Source organism: Melanerpes formicivorus, unplaced genomic scaffold, assembly GCF_026170545.1.
Source record: "Melanerpes formicivorus ecotype bairdi unplaced genomic scaffold, bMelFor1.0.p_v2 SCAF_13, whole genome shotgun sequence".
Classification (NCBI taxonomy): domain Eukaryota; kingdom Metazoa; phylum Chordata; class Aves; order Piciformes; family Picidae; genus Melanerpes; species Melanerpes formicivorus.
This window is the reverse complement of record NW_027142365.1, coordinates 9,605,537-9,622,633: the sequence shown is the minus strand read 5'-3', so window position 1 is coordinate 9,622,633 and position 17,097 is coordinate 9,605,537. Positions and strand designations below refer to the sequence as shown.

At 36.2% G+C, this 17,097-nt stretch overlaps 1 protein-coding gene across 1 annotated transcript in view; it reads left to right on the top strand.

Moving 5' to 3' along the window:
- Positions 1–17,097, top strand: part of PTPRN2 (protein tyrosine phosphatase receptor type N2) — a 612,734-nt gene that overhangs the window by 262,468 nt on the left and 333,169 nt on the right. The window contains exon 11 of the mRNA XM_068146020.1: positions 13,225–13,304. Coding sequence (XP_068002121.1) covers positions 13,225–13,304 — 80 coding nt within the window. The remainder of the gene's footprint in view (positions 1–13,224; positions 13,305–17,097) is intronic.

Sequence of the window (17,097 nt, the reverse complement as noted above, 5' to 3'; positions counted from 1 at the left end):
TTTTAAGGCCTGTTTTGAATTACAGTAACTCCAAACCACATCAAGTATTTGGTCTAGCAACACAGACATATTCTTTGCCTCTTTAAAGGATCTATAAATCTTTGAAAGATTATCTTGCATCATCTCAAGTTAGTGAAGAATTCATCTGTAATAAATTTTCTTCTGATAATAAGATGCTTAGACTCAGGTAAATCCATGGAAAAGAAATGTGTAGCTGACCAGTAGATATTGTGGTAGTAGAGCCTTTTGGGGAAAAAAAGGCATCACCAAGAAAAGAATTAATGCTTTTTGGATTTGTTCTTTCATCATCACTCACAGCCATCATTGGAAAACTGTGTGAACTTGCGAGCTCTACTCAGAGCATCATGGAAAAGGGTTTCAGGAAAGACTTGGCCATTGTTATTCTTAAACCATTTTTGACATATCAAAGTGTGAGAATGAGGCCTCTCAGGAAACATGCTTTTTTCTTGGCCTTAAGGCATGATGGGTGACTTAAATTATTTTATTTTATAGGCAACTGAATGTATTTTTTTTCTTAGGGATTCAGGTTTTGTAGAAGTTTACTTTGAACTCCAACCTGAGTATTAGCTTGATGTAAAATTTTCAGTTCTCTCTGTTCCCTCCAAGAACTTTGAATGGTAAGAAACTAACAATGTGGGCCTGAATATTTTAGACTCTTGCAAAGATTTCAGAATAAAGATGTGTTAATGAAATCACAGGGTTAGTTTTGAGTGTATAGACAAAGCTATTCCATTCAATAGGAGTAGTGACAGAACAACTGAAGATCAAGTTCTTGATTCTTACTTCTGTGAATCCTAAAGTTCTTTAGATTCTCCATTAAGTATTCTTGTTCATTTATCTATTTAAAGGGATTGCTTCCAAATACATCACTGCCTTTTGTCAGTTTTGTTTGCAAATATCTTTCATTCTTCCTTATTTGTACTTTCCCCTGCCCTGTGCTTTCAAGTTTGGTAAGCAAACAATTGCTTTTGCCATGGATTCTTACAATTCCCGTGTTAGCTCTTGATTAGTTGATGCATTGTAGTAATCAGCTTATTTTGTCTTCTCTCCTTCACAACCCTGCCAACTTTAACCAATGGCCTGCAATTCACAGTATAGCCTCAGGCTTGGCTCCCAGAGCGTTCAGTCCACTTCTGCAGTTGGTTTGTTGTCAAGTTCACATTGACATAAACTTTACTCGCCCTGTGAAGCAAATGAGAGGGAATAGATTTGGAGAATTCATAATTAGAAATACTTCAATGCTGAAGAAAAGATCCAACGTGTTAGCTGTCATTTTTTGATACAGCCTGAATCCTTATAGAAGTAATAGTTATGCTTAATATGTTTTGTTAATGGTTATGTAGCTGTCAAATAATTCCATTATTTCTTATTACATCATTAGAGACCATTAAAAGGATATTAGCATGCTGATGTAATTATGCAAGCAGACGTAAAATGACTATAGTTATGATTTTATAATCTAATTATGGATGTCCAATGCCCCTGGTGATTGATTGTTGGACTGGTATAATGAATTGAAGTCAAATGGATTGCAATATTAGGAGTGTTTGTATGTGTTTTTTAAGAATAACTTTAGCACTCTGCAATCTGCAGCTTTGACCTTCCTCATGTAATTACAGCTATTCACACATACAGTAAATTTACAAACACAAAAGATTATAAAGAAACATCCACCTACAATAAAGTTACTAAAATCTTTATGCTCAGCTGTGAGGGTAGTTGAAATTTCTGATTATCCTATGTAATGTGCTGGACTGCAAAGTCATAGAACTTAACCACTGCTCCCTTATCATGTGTGACTGATTTTCCAGCCTAAAGCTGGAACCTTCAAGCCTTAGCTTGGTCAGGTGAAAGTTGAACAACCAATGTATCTACCCACACTGAGAGTAGAGATGAATTTAGTGTTTTACTTGGGTAATTTGTTATATGAAAAACGGAAATTCAGGCTAACTGAAGGTATGCATAGAAACTGTATAGAGGCTTCAGCTGAAAAAGTACCTTTCAAAACTTGTAGCAATCACAGCAGAGTGGTTTGACATTTTTCAAACAAAATACTATAATTTTAAAATCCAACATAATCATTAGCTTCAAAATTGAACTAAATTTCTCTTATTAAAAAAAAAAAGCTTTTATTTTGGTGGTAAGAATAAACTACTTTTTTTTTTTCTCTCAACTGAAATGATTTTTCTTTTTTTTTGGGTTCTGCTGACCAAAAATGTCAATGTTTCAATAAAGACTAATTATGATATAGTCTTGAAAAACTAAATTATGTGTATATTTCTGAAGCCCTCTGTCTTATTCCATAGGCAGGAAATAAAATGCTCAGTTAATGAGCAGGTCTTCAATGCTTCATTTTGTCCTCACTGTTCAATGTGTGGCTTCAGGCTTTATTTATTGCATATTAGTCAAATCCTACTTTGAGGTCAGAAAATCCATTTCCTTTTGTTTTTTCCTGTGGCGCTATTCACTGCATTATCAAAATGCTTGACAAACGTGAACTGATGTACTTAAATCACATGAGATAAGGGGTATTATTAGGAGCATACAGTGATGTAGTTATGCATGAAGAGATTAAGAGCAGAGCTTTTGCCAATGTGAGGTGTCCAGTCTCATGTCTCAGAGTATAGCTTATTCAGTCTCTTCTGTTAAGAACTTTGCTTACTGAGATCCCATTGATTTAATTTACTCTTCTGAGTCTTCATCAGTCCTAAAAGTCACCTCACAGTTTACACAGTGCTAGTTGGCTTCAAATGAACTGAGTCTGAATCTGAGACAAAACTGGATGGTAGCAGCAGAACTCCAAGTAACAGCAGGACCTTTACATTATTTTTGTAGTGCAATACCTTATTTGCAACATACTTCATGAAGTCTGATAAAAATTATGCTGAGGCCCCCAAAGATACTTTTTCTTCTCTACCAACTGACTGCCATCCATTCTTGAATGCCAATGAACTTATTGGGGAAAAGAAAAACCAAAACAAAAACCAACACCAACCAACCAAAAAACAACAAAACAAAACCATTTTGAAAAGAAAGACTGCAAATCTAGACACAAAGTCAAGATTGTTTTTTCCTGTTGTGTGGCAGTATGTCCTTAGTACCAGTTATAATTTTATATAAATGGTGGTCTTAAAAAAGCTTGAGTGTGGCAGGCTTATCATCAGGACAGCTATAAACATTTTCTTAGCATACCTCAAATCTCTCTTTGCAAGTAGTGGGGTTAGAGACACTTTCCACCTCCTTTTCAAAGAAAAGGCCTTACATGACCAAACAATACCTATCATTATCATTGCTCTTAGGAAGGGCTGAAATGATTGGGCTGGAATAAATACAATTTGAAAAGCCAACCAACCATCCCAGTGAAAAGAGCTTGAACTGAGGAGGATGTCTGAAAATCAAACCAAGTGGTAAAAGTTTTGAGAAGCTTTAAATGTGTTCAAATCGGAAGTGTTGGGTAGGCAGACTGATGAGTGGAGTTCCCAGCCTCACCTATTATGAACATGTGCATTGGCTGTAGTGTCCTAATCTTGCTATATAGGTTTTGTTCATTGTTTGTCATGTTATTTTACTAACACCTGAAGAACTCAATCGGCTAGTTAATCATATTCAGTCATCCAGAATCTAAACACTGGAACACAACTTGGTGTATTCACTTCATCATGCTGATGTATTATGACATGTGGTATATGTATGCTCTAAATGTGAACATCTCAGAAAATTATTGGCAGCTTGAGAAGCAGGGTAGTGTGAGGGAGGACAATTTAACCACTGAGCAGTAACAGGACAGGTAATGCAGTGTTTTCTTAGGATTGCATCTGCAAACTTCCCCCTGTTGTGCAGATAGCCTATGATTCTTTTCTCCATGATCTGATGTGATTAATCTTTTCCAACATTGCATGTTGAATGTCTGTGAATTAATATTCTTGCAAAGTTTTTTTTTCCCTAGGTGGCAGCTTTTGGGTTTGGCTGTATATGCCATTTAGTTTCCCTGAGAGTTCATTGTTCTAATACTATGCTTATGAAAAAGCACATAGTTCATCTTTCTCTTCTTAAGGTTTTTTAGTACAAATCGGCAATAGAATGGATTTTTATTTTCATTCCATTTATTGCCCAGAAATTAGCAACATTTTTATTTCAATTTGAGCTGTCCTATATAGGACAGGTCTCAATATGGAGAGATACCTTTAAAAAAATTATCAGCCTTTTTCTTTTTTCTTTCTTAATTTAAATAACAAACCAACAGACTAAGGCTATTTGGCATAATCTTGTTTAAAATGCTGTAAAAGCATAACTCAGAATTAATGGAACCGCTTTTATTCAAACGTGACTTCTTCCACAGATTTAATGAGTCTGGAAAACAAACTGCCTGAGAAATGTTCTGCTGTAACTCATTGCATGCAGGCTTTTATAAGAAATTACATTGTGTTTTCTGGTACATGTTGTCTTATTTGACAACTAATTTATATAATATAAGGATACATCAATTTTTAAAGGAATGAGGATAAGGAAACAAAACTAAGGTTGAAATTTCAACTATGCATTCCTGTACTTAAAAATGAGTGATTTCTCAGCCTTAGCATTACATTAGTCTCATGGCTTTTCCCCTTGAGGTACAATATATATTGTGTGCTTTTCTTTAATAAATGTGCATGTATCCAAGATAATTTTGCCTTCTCCACTCTAACCTTCCTGCTAGAAAAATATAAAAATACATTAAAATAACAAGAAAGATTTTGACCTGGAGCGTTTTATGAATTCTGGGTGACAAAATAGAAAGACTATAAAAATCTAGGGAGACTATTATAAACAAATGTACAGAGTTTGGCTTTCCATTACCACATTTAATCTCATTAAATCAGAGGATTAGCACCTTTGGAATCAAAAGCAGAATTAAATCCAGTGTTATAGATGTATTTCCATGTACTCGTAGGTCCCTACTCACAGAGAATATTTTTACAGATAAGTGAGCTAAGTTTTATCTGTCTTTATTTAACTTCATATTTCTCTACTGCTCATCTGTGTGTGTGACTGAGAATCCCATTATGTTCCTTTTTAACAAAATTAAGGCTCATAACGTTATAGGGTAGGCAGGATATACTGCTTTGTTTCATGCAAGTCACTGAATATGTGCCATTGGGTTTTTCACATATTATTAACAGGTAATCATTTCCATTCCACAGATGGGTAAATTGAAACTCAGGAAGGTTTATTTGATTTTTTTCCCTAAGATGGTACAGAACTTGGTGACAGATATGAGAATAGAAACAGAGAACTGTGATTCTCACTCTTGAACTGAAGCTTGGTCTACAAATAGAATAACTAATATTAGAAATGGCAAAAGATTATGATGCAGAAAAGAATGGTCCCTCAAAAAATAAACAAAACTCATCTTTTGTCTGCATCTTTCTTGATTTTTCTGCCCATAGCTACCTGACTTTCCTATGTACAAAAGCATCTATTTTTTTCTGTCATATGGATGGTTGGATGGATTGTAAGAAGCTTAAAGAGACAAGTAATATTTATCTCCTTTTATTTTTTACACCCTAGTCAGTAAATATTGCTTACCCAGGCCCATGAGCTACACAACAACCTGCCTGTGGAAGGGTTTGCATTCCTCAGGAGTCATAAAGGCAGTTGGAACACACAAACATCTGTAGGTGCAACCAGAAGACTCAATGAATTTTTGACATGCCTCCCTTGGAAAGCAAATGACCTACTACCTATTTGGTTATGAGGGGAGATCAAGAGTGCATCTTGTAGTTGGTTTTCTCAGAGCTAAAGGAGAAGCCAGCAGGTTCTTAAGTAAGCAAGCGAGGGGGTGCTCTGGTTCTAGCACTCATAATTTAGTAGCTTGTCGAATTGAAACTGTAGCAAATTTGGGTGTTTTGGTCTTTGGTTGTGCTGCCTAATCATCAGCAAAAAAACCTGTCTCACCTGGCTCCTATCAAAGCTATGAGCATGCTGAACTTTTGCCTCTGCAAAAGTCCTAACACGAGTCATGCTCTTCATTACTCTCTAAAACTCATGCAAACTGAGCTTAAAGTGACTGTCATCCCAGTAGACAAATTTTACATGTTATTCCAACAGACTCCATTAACAACAGAGGTGTGCAGAGGTTAAGTAGACCTGAGGTCAGTAAAATGCATTGAGTGCTTACTGCCTAAAAATTAAAACCATCTGCTGACTGTGTACCAGGCAGACTACTAAAAGGTATAAAGATGAACAGAAATGCAAACAGAGTACAATTTTCTTCCTTTTTTCCTCCCCATTTTTAAATACACATGACATAACATTTTTATCCTTAAACTTTAGGGAGTAAAAGCAAAATCACTGTACATCTAAGTAGCATTTTGAAACTATTTTCCCACTCTCTCAGGGTCCAAATAGTCTTTTACTGTAAAAAAAAGCACAGCGCTTGTATGGTTTGTTCTTTTAAATACTGTAATTAAGAACCTTATTTGCATGGAAGGCAAAGCTGGCAACTTTTATGTACTCAGCATGGTGAAAATGTCAAGCTTCATGGCTTGTGACAGTTTAATAGAAAAATTATTTTAAAACTCTGCAAATTATTCATAGATATTGAGTAATCATCAGAAGGTGCATTTGATGAAGAATAAAAATAGGACAAACTGTAGCATCAATCTCTAAAGTGAACATTGAAATTTTACATCTCAAGTCAAACTTATTTTGCTAAGCCTAGAGCTTAAATGATTTTTAAGAAGAGACAAAGATCCTGTTTTATCACCTTTTGCACTGTCAGTTAGTGTCAGTATATTTAGGTCATTGTCGATGCTTCCAGATTACATGATGAATTTAAAATTAGTGATGAATGTAAAATAACTCAAAGTCCATCATTTAGTATTGGTTGGTATCAGACCCACTAAACATGGACTGCTGTTGTTGGAAAGCAACCCATTCTGGACCAGACATCCCTTTTCTGTGACTTCAGTCTTGAAATTAATGACAGTAGCATGTCAGTCAAAACACATTTCATTGTTTTTCCACCTAGTAGTGCCCTCTTCTTTCCCTCTAGAACAATGGTCTATGAAGTCTCTCTGAAGCACCAGTCATTTCAAAGGGAGAGAAGAGGGCAGTTCAAGTTGCCCAAAGAAATATCTGATTTATTAAGTTTGTAGGTGTTGGCAAATATGAGCTGCAACCATCAAATCTGAACCTCAGGTTTGTTTCCGTGTAGTTACATTTTTAAGACGTGGTTGCTGTGAAACTGTTGATCTATTTAATCTTTGTGATCTCTGTAACATCTCTCCCAGCTGCTTGGTGTAAAGCACTCTAATGAAAATGCAAGTGGTGATAGAATATCAACCACTAACTGGTGAGCACTGCAATTAATGTTCCCTTAGCAGGGATTATGCGCTTCCATCTTTAGTACTTGGTTATTGTCAGGCATAAGGTGTGATGGTAGTAAACCAAATCTTTGACTTTCTTTCTCTGTGCTGGCTATGTTTACTACAGGATCACACTTCTCTGAACAATGCTGCAAACAAACACTTTATGCTTAGTGTATGCAAAGGATGTAAATATGAATAGTTCATATATTTTCAGCTGTATCACAGCATGTTGTGGAACAGTAACATTCTGCGCTTTTATAAGTGTCTTGAAGAGTTTCTGTAGAAAGGATCGGTTTGCTAAAACAAAAAAGATTTGTTAATTGATCACTGGCTGTAAGTACATCACAGGTCAGTAGAAATGTGAGAATACATACAGCTGAACACTGACATTTGTCCAGTTCAGGTGCAAGGTGAAGCAAATCCGTCAACAGTAAAGATATTAAGAGCGAGAGGTGGATGCCTTTTTATTATGGAGTCTGGAGGATGATCAGTGTTTTTTTTACTGAACAGGAAAGTAGTTTTGTAGGTCAGCATAATACATCCTTCATGGGTTTCCCGAATCTTTGAAGTGTATTCAGGTATCTGGTTTTGTAATAGAAATAGAGTGTGACAGAATTTTCAGAAAACAAATTTTGGTCAACATTCCGAGTCAAAAATTATAGTGGTTAATGGATTTACAGCTGCTTTGAATATCAGAAGGAGAACAAAATAGCCAATGTGCCCTTCTTAATCCATTTATGTGTTGTATGACAATGACCAGATGCAATTTTCTGCCTTTACTTTGCTCTGGAAACCGTGTCCTATTAGCATATTGCATTACAAAAATGCCTCTTTTAACCATGTTCCTTTTTCCTATTAATATGATTTGACATATGTTTATATACCTAAACACACACATATATATCTCATATTACGTATTTAGTGCAGTATGATCTTTTAAATACTTCCAAAATTGAGAAGGTGCAAAGGAGGCTTCAGTGCAGTATAAACAATGGGCATAAGCTTCAAATTCCTAAACACAGTAAGCACAGAAATGTGTACCCATTGCAAGTCATTAGTTCAAGCCCACCAAACATTTCCTGAGACAATTACCTTTGCTGCTATAAAATTTACTTTGCACAATCCTCTGGAGCGTTACTAATTGCTTTTCTTAACCTCCAGAGATTAAAGGATTCTGAAATGAACATATAGACAAGTAGTGGCTCTGATTTCAAATCTAAGCTTTATTAAGGCAAGCTCAGTTTTAGGAAATAGGGTCATTAAGAGCATGTTTAATGTTGGAAATATCCAGTCCTAGTCTCCTCGTTTTGCTCCAATCTTGAGAAATTACTCTCTGCCTGTGTTTTATTTATTTATTTTTAATGCAGTGCAAGCTCAACTCGTTTCCATCTGGCATCAGCTCTGTCTCATCTTCAAGAACACACATAGCCATGTTGGCACTTGTCTCTCAAATCCTTTTCCACTAGGGGGTATGATAGACTGTGACTGTATTTCACTGTAAAGCCTTCTGTATGATATTGTAATACTGAAGTATACACACATGAGGGAGGAGAACAGGCACATAAAGCCTGGGACATAATTTATGGAGATTCAAATCCTGTCATTCATAAATATAATTATAACCTACGGCTTGAAAGTGATATGGACCTTGCCATATTGATCGTGCTCCAGCTCTGTTTGTTCAGATCATTTATTTGTTGACAGGCAAAATAGAATAAGTGTGTTGTTAGACAGTAAAACCATTAATGGAAGGAAATATTTCTATTTTACACAAAGAATAGTGTTTGTTTCCATGCATGTTGTGCACCCTCCCACCTTCAGATGGGAAATATAAACCCAAGGGGGTGGGGATATTATTAAATCAGCAATCAACCTTCAAGTCATTTTGGTATAAACACTGTAATTATTTCATCTCTGGTAAACAGAATATAAGACAACAGCACATAAGGGTGACAATTTGCAATATGCTTTGAATGTCTTTGTTAAAAAAAAAACCCACAAAACTATTATGGCTGAAGGCAACATTATTGAAATGAAAAAAAAGCAGAAGTTGTGACAGCCAACAGAGGGGGTAATTAGTCAGTAAATTTCAAGTAACAAATTTAGCAGATCATTGCAACAGACGTTACATTTTGCGTCAGGAGAAGTCACTGTTTATTAGCTTTGAAGCCAGCCCAGCTTACCTTTATTAAAAAAATTAAGAAGAGAAAAAAAAAAATTCATAACAAAGCATTAGGAAAAAAAAATGGCAAATGTGATTTGAACAGTGTAGTCCAGGTGCCTTCTAAAATTCCTGATCATCTTTTATTGAGGCGGCTATAAGTTCCCACTTCCCTTATGTAAATTGGAGCTGACTTCTGACATAAGTGTAATCGTAGCATTCAGCTTGGGGTGAAAACAATAGGCAAAACCCCCTCTGATATAAAGTGTTGTCTTTCTATATTGAAAGTGCCACTATCTAATAATTTTAATCTTGCTTGCAGCAGATACATGTCTTAGGTGGAGCCTATGCCTCCGTCGGGGAATTGTGGCTTCTATTTCTGATTGCTTTTACCTACACACTTCAGCTGGCTGAGTGTTGGCAGGATGTAACCTGCCAGCCCGGACAGATGCCTCTGCTAATGGGCAGCACACTCCCTGATCTGTGGGAATGGTTTGCATGTAATTCATCAGGTCATAAACAATTGTGTGCGCTTCGGTGTGCCTCTATATTTAGAGTGATGCAAAGACAATTGCCATTAATATTAGTTTAGCTTCTGAGAGTTTGACAGTGGCATGGAAAAGCAGTCTCATCTATCTAATTCCTGGTTAGGAAGTATCAGGGGTGCATTTTATGTATCTTAGGACCTTTTCTCAGGCTAGTTGACCTCTTCTTAAAGTCTTCTTTTAAAAATAAATAAATATTTTGTCCTCAAATAATGATTGTTATTGTTTAAATGTTCTCATCCTGCACATAATGAACAGTGAAGAATTCCCCAAAGGGCATCTATTGTTATTGAAATGTTTATTTATTGAGTGCTTTTGCCAGAAGCACCCCATGAGAAAAATCTCGTTTTATGAGCTCCTTGAAGCAGTCTGTTCCCAAAAAAATTGAGCAGAAATGCAATTTTGGCCAAGTAATCTCAAGGTCTTTTGTTTGCTTTTAAATAAACAGCAGAATATCAACGTGCAAAGGGTTGTGACAAGAGCTGCTTTTATTTTCTCTGTCTTGTAAATATTTCCAATGAGGCTGTGCTTATGTGGTGGTCAGGTGGTTTCTTACATTCAAGCATTCAATTGCTACAGTAGAGAAAACCCAATATCCCACAAAGCAATATATGAGTGGGTGCATTAAATGATTCAGAGATCTCTTCTTTCCTGAAGAAGAGCAGTGTTGGCCCAATACAATCCCACTTGCATATGGGATTTCCCCTTCCCCCTTGTTTGTTTTTTGCTCTTTATTTACCTGATTTTTCTCATCACCAGTGTGGAGGAATGATGGTGTTTGTGGCAATGGATACATGTGCACAACTTGGATTCTGTTGTGTTCATGGATTATCCAGGTGGAGTCAGTAGAGAATAGCGAGATGGTCCCTGCCTGGCTTCACTGCCTTTCACTGCCTGTTCTGGATCACTGAAATGATCCAGTTTTAACCTTTATGGATTAATGATGCCATGAAGTCTGCATAGCTGCAGTGGGTGGGCTAAAGGGACAGCTTCAGGGAGTGAGATCTAGGCCAAAATTAGAAGTAAAATAGACAAGGGAAGGAGTGGAGGAAACTTGTTATGCCTTTGCTGTTAAAGCTGAAAGAGTGCTCGAGTTTGTGTTGGTTCCAGATTCTCAAGTATGATGGATTATGCAGTGTAGATTTTGGGGGGAATATCTAGACTTGTTTTTTCACCCTATCCTTGTCGTTGGACAGCTGTGTACTTGGGTGGTGCCTGCTTTTATTTAACACAAACTTCTAATTACAGTGCAAATGTCTGAGTAGCCACAGAGGAATCATGATTTCTCTTAGGCTGGCAATGCAGAAAGGAGGACAGTGCAAAATTAGCTATATTCAGTGTGTGGTCTCATAAAACTCCCAGGTGCATTTTACAGTTGATTATTTCAGCATTAGTGAAAGAATTGGAGAATGGCCTAAATTCTTGTGAAGCACCTCCAATAAAACACACTTTGCAATTGTTTAGTGTTATATCCTAAAATATTCCTTAAATTATGCTTATAGATGCTTGATAACTATCTAACATTATTAAAAGAAGTTTCTGGTACCTTAATGTCTTGGTACTGGAGTGTCCTTTAGCAATAAAATCTCTCTGTTTTCTTTTCCTCTTCCTCCCTGCCCCTAAGGAGTATTTAGAGAAAAATGATGGATTAATGACAGTCCCTGTTGACTCTAGCAAAAGATTGACGGGATGTTCCTTAGTCTTACTCCGATTCCCTTTGTGACCTCAAAGTACTCTTTTACGGTTAATAATATTATTTTTCTTCCTCAAATGGGCAAAGTTTAAAGGAATTTCTGTCTAACAATTAAGCACACTTCATTAAGTGCTTTACATTGTATGAATGCAGAATATTAAAATGTTAGTAAGAGAGTAATCAAATGCTTCATTGCAGGCCCTGCAACAAAAATATTTTGTTTCAGGTTTCCTTTTATGCAGCAATTGTTCAGACTCCATTCTTTTATGAGCTACAGCTGTAGGAAGTGTATGGTTCAAGCCAATGTACTTCACCTTTTAAGCAAGATTGTTATATAATAAATATATTTTTTTCATTGATTATACAAATAATAAAAATTTAGGAAGTGTGTAACACATAATAGGCACTACTGTAAAAGTTCACTCACCTATTTTGCCTCTTTTTGAGCCATTCTACTCTTTTCCCCTGAAAATTATTGCATTGTACTTTCTGTAGTCTCTTGTTACTCAAATTTTCTATAAAAAATACACTTGCTATATTTGTGTATGTGTGTATTTTTCTTACCTTTTTCACATATATATGTACTTTAGTATGGTTTTAAGGCTGTCAGAACTGCAATTTTTTTTTCCTTTCATGAGATATGCATTTAAGTTGGGTATTATTGGGATGCATGGAGAATCAATGCAGTTATGTGTATGTATTTGTCTTTAAAGATGCACAATTAAATTCTTTTGGTGTGAAACCCTGAACATTACTCTGCAATTCTTCATCTGGCTAATCACTACCTTCCTTTGTTACATGCCTTACAGATTTTTCATGCCATGAAGGACCATCAGGGTACACCCCAAAAAGTCACCATCAAAATTAAGTCATTTCCTCTCCTAGGTCATTCAGAGATGATTACTTCTGTTGTTAGAAGATCAATAAATTGTGGTATCTTTTTTAGTTGAAATTAGCCTTTGGATCAGACATATCCAAGATCTTTTCCCCACACATGTCCTTGCAAGGCATGATCAGGATAAATGTTATGTGTCTCTTTATTGCCCCTCTGACTTGCAGTGTGACAGCAGAGCTAAGCTTGTACTGATGTTAGGCATATAGAATTTGAAGCTACACATAATCTTCTTTAGATGCTGAATTGCAGTGGTGATCTATGCTGTACTTGGGTGAATAACAAATTCAGTGCATCCATTTTTCCATCTTTGTAGCAAGAACAGTATTTACAGGAGTATTCTGAAGTTTAGTTAATGTCGTTGGAATTCTTTCAGACAGGCACAAGATAGACACAAGAAACCACAAGAGGTATAAAAATGTATGCAAATGTAGCTAATGAAGCAAAAGAAAGAGGACTAAATGGTGTCTTAATAGGTTCTCTTTAAAAACCTATTTTGATAAGGAATATTATGCCATGGCTCTTTGATTAGAAATCTTACATTTTTTAATAATCTCTTCCAGCGTGCTGGGACCAGCTGTGACCTTCAGAGTGCACTCAAACCTCCAAAACATTTCAACTGCAGATGTTGCCAAAACAGCAGGTAAGTCCTTGTCTTCTATTCCTGAACTGTGACCTCTCGTGTGTCCATTTAGTGGGCAGTAGCACTACAAACAGTACAGAGGCATCCCATTCTCCCAGAAGATTGACATTACAGAGAGAGACAGTCAAGAGGTAAGTGACACATATGGGAGATTTAAGTTTGACATCTGAGTCAATTCAAACTGTCTGAGACTTCCTTGGTTATCAGCTAAATGGATTACATAGAGACTTGAAGTCAAGGCCTGGCATGGTGAAAAACTCCTCATTGTTGTGATGAATTTGTAGAACAGATTGGTTACTTGTAAATGAGGATATCATACCTTCTCTGTCCCAGTACATCTTTCTCGGGGAACAAAACTGTTACCATGTTTTACTCTTCATGTCTGGGTTGAAAGATGGTGGAATACACCTCTCATGTTCCAGTGTTTAGGCAATTTAAGTGACAAGCTTATCTTGGTGAGTTAAGTGTTGGATTCTGGGGATCAGATGTTTGTGAATAAATAGCTCTGATTTAAGGATTCCTATTGGCTTCTTGTCACCTTGGCTAACTGTATAATGGAGTGTTGACTGCGAGAAACATCTTTTGCAAAGTAACTGAGTTGATAACTGATTTGCTTCTGAAAACCCAGTTGGTAGGCTTAAAAAATTATGAGTAAACAAGTCGCAGTGTTGCTTGAAAATAGGAGAAAATGTTTGCTTAAATAAACACTCAGAGCCTCAAACCTTCCACTGACTTCTCCCTTCTGCATGGATAAATTTAGTTATAGAAAGAATTGGAGTAGTTCCCATGCCAGAAATTTCCTTGCAGCTCCATTGTAAAAGGGTCTTATTATCTGATGATTAGAGTAGCAGATGGGATGCTATTTTTCTTAAAAGACTTCAGTAGGCCAAAGAGCTGTAGATATTTTTTTGTCAAAACTAGGAAATTACAGTGAAGTGATGATGGACTTACAGGACACCTAAATGTGCAAGGGAAAAACTAATATGCTTTTTTTCCCCCCAGCAATGTCCTGCCTTTTAAACCTAATTAATCTCTCTGAAGGGATCAACAAATATTATGCAGCTGGTAGAGCCTACTTGGCTTGCCAAAGACTTTTGACAAGGCTTTTCACTAGAAGTTCTTAGAATGTGGAATATGGATCACAAAAATGATGGCTCAGTAATTGGTTATGAGGCAAGAAACACAGATTAGGAAAAAAAATTATTAGTTTTTTAAAAGGCTAGAGATAGCAGAAAAGTGGGAGGATCTCTTCTGGGACTGTGGTATTCAGCGTACTTATAAATGAGTTGGAAAGAGGGTGAGCAGTGTGTAATGAGAAATCCTATTAATAATATTAAATTATTCACAGTATTAAAGGTGAAAGTTGATCTTAGAAATGTATAAAAACCTTACCAGACTGAGTGACTGTACTCAAAATGGCAGATTAAATCCCTTATAAATTAGTGTAGAAAAAACCTGCATATGGAGAACAAAATAGCTTTACACATGAAGCTTTAGGTCTAAATAGGCTATTACTGCTCTGGAGTAAGAATTTAGTGTAGTAAGAGGTAATTTAATGAAAATAACCATTCAAGCTCTAGTTGAACAACAAAAGTGTTTCTAGGAATTATTTGGAAAGAAATAGAAAACAGAACAAATCTATCCCTTGCCTGTATTTAAATACAAATGCTGTTCTGCTTTTTATACCTCACGGAGGTTAGAATCTCTGGTTGAAATGGAAAACTCAGAAAGAGATAGAAGGCATGACTGTAAGTACAGAAAATCCTCCATAGAAGAAGTGGTGAAATAAGGCAGGAATCTTTCTTTTGGAAAAAAAAAAGAATGAGTATGGTACCAAAAACAGCCTGTCAAGTTCAGAGTGGAAGAGCAAATATGGACAAGATTGCACACTACCTCTTGCAATGCATGAAGAGATGAAAGTGACAGACACAGGTTAAAAATAAATCATCTTTCAGTTTGTAGCTTTTCCTGCTGTGGATAATGAACCTTAGACATGTTCAAAAATTTACATATAAACAAGTTCATGGAACAGGCATCCACTGAAGCCCACAGAAACTTTGTTACGTTCAAGAGGGGCCTTGGCCTGCTCCTAGCAAGCTACTCTGAAATGTATAAATGTTGTAACTAGTTTATTTCAGCAAAAGTCAGAAAATGTTATTTTCTTACCATTGGCATCAGAGTAATTGCTTTCAACTTCTTTAAATATTGCTGACAAAGTAGGGAGGTTCTGGGGATGTAAAACAGTCACCCCAGAGGGGGTTCTGCTGACTCACCAACATTTTAATTGTAATTTTATCTGCTCTCTATAATATCTCAGCAATCTCCTAATTTCTGTTTGTGCAATGAATTAAAATATTCAGATTTTGATGGCTGCAGAAAGGTTTGTAGGAGTCTTGCATCAGCTTGATTTGGTATATTGCTGTGGCTCCGGTACTGTTGTGACTAAACCTTGTGTTTGCTTTTAACAAAACAAAAAATGCACTCACAGTGCTATCCAGCCACCAAACTTTGTAAATTTTGGAAGTATCTCATTTGTCTTTTCTAACCATAGCTTGTGAATATGCTCACCAATCAGTTCATGCATTTGAAGCAAAATTCTTACTTGCAGATCTCTAAAACAAAAAATAAATCCAGTTAAATGATCAACAGCAATACATACTTACATAAGAAAGATTTTTTTTAGGCTTATTATAAGAAATTTTAATAGTCAAGAGTGTCTTGAACAGAAACGTTCCTAAAACTTCATTTACCAAAGCAGAATAAATCAATGCATATTTCCAGGGTGGGCACAGGTAAATGTTTGTACCATCCTGCACTATTAGGTAACTTGACAGCCATCCAGGAACTCTGAAAGCAGATCTTGTTTACAGAAAATGAATAGACCAAACTGACAGAAGAATTTCCCTGTCCATCACATCCTTAGAAACGAAAAGAATGTAGAAATTGAGTTAGTCAGATGCCATGGTAATTATGGAAATGTAAATTAGCCAGATTTGTGCAGATGTTATGTACATGCGTGTCATACTGGTATCCACAGGAACAGTTTCTGTGCAGCAGTTTGATCTTCTTATTCATGTAGTATACATTATTGTAACCAAAATGGGTAAACTGCCTATTTTCCCTGCATTATTTAGGTTTATATATAGGGAACTATATTTAAAGTTAGCCTTTCCTGTGGCATTTGACAAATACACAAGCTAGAGAAGGCTTTTTAGCCATTGTGCAAGCAGACAAGAGACAAAATATCTACTGAAAAACAGAAGTATGGCAATTTGCTAACAAAAATGGTATCCTGTGTTTTCTTAGAGTTTGAGATGGGTTCTTTTTTGGTTTACACAAGACATGGCTTGAGGAGAGATAAAGCTCTCTAAAATCCTTCAAGCTATGTTCTTGCTGATAAAACTTTTTTTTTTTCCAGTGATGCACAGTTCCACTTCTGTGTAAATGTTTTGATTACTCTTTTTGCAGTTTCTAGGGCTACATAATTATAAGAGAAAGCTGTCAACACAGCAATTTGAAATTGTGAATAGCTTGCTTTCTCACATTAACAATACCTTTATTTGCTCTTTGACTACAGAGCAGGTCAGCCAACATTTTGCCAGTGTCACATATTTGGTGTTTATGGTACAGAACATATCTTGCATCAAGTAGCCATCCTCTGGCCTATTTCTGTTTAATAAGTCAGGCTCAATGGTGCAGTGTAATTTTGTCTCGGCATTTTGAGGAAATAAACTTTCTCTAGACATAGATGAGCTGCTCTAGAACTAATTACACTCAGCACATGACATCACTT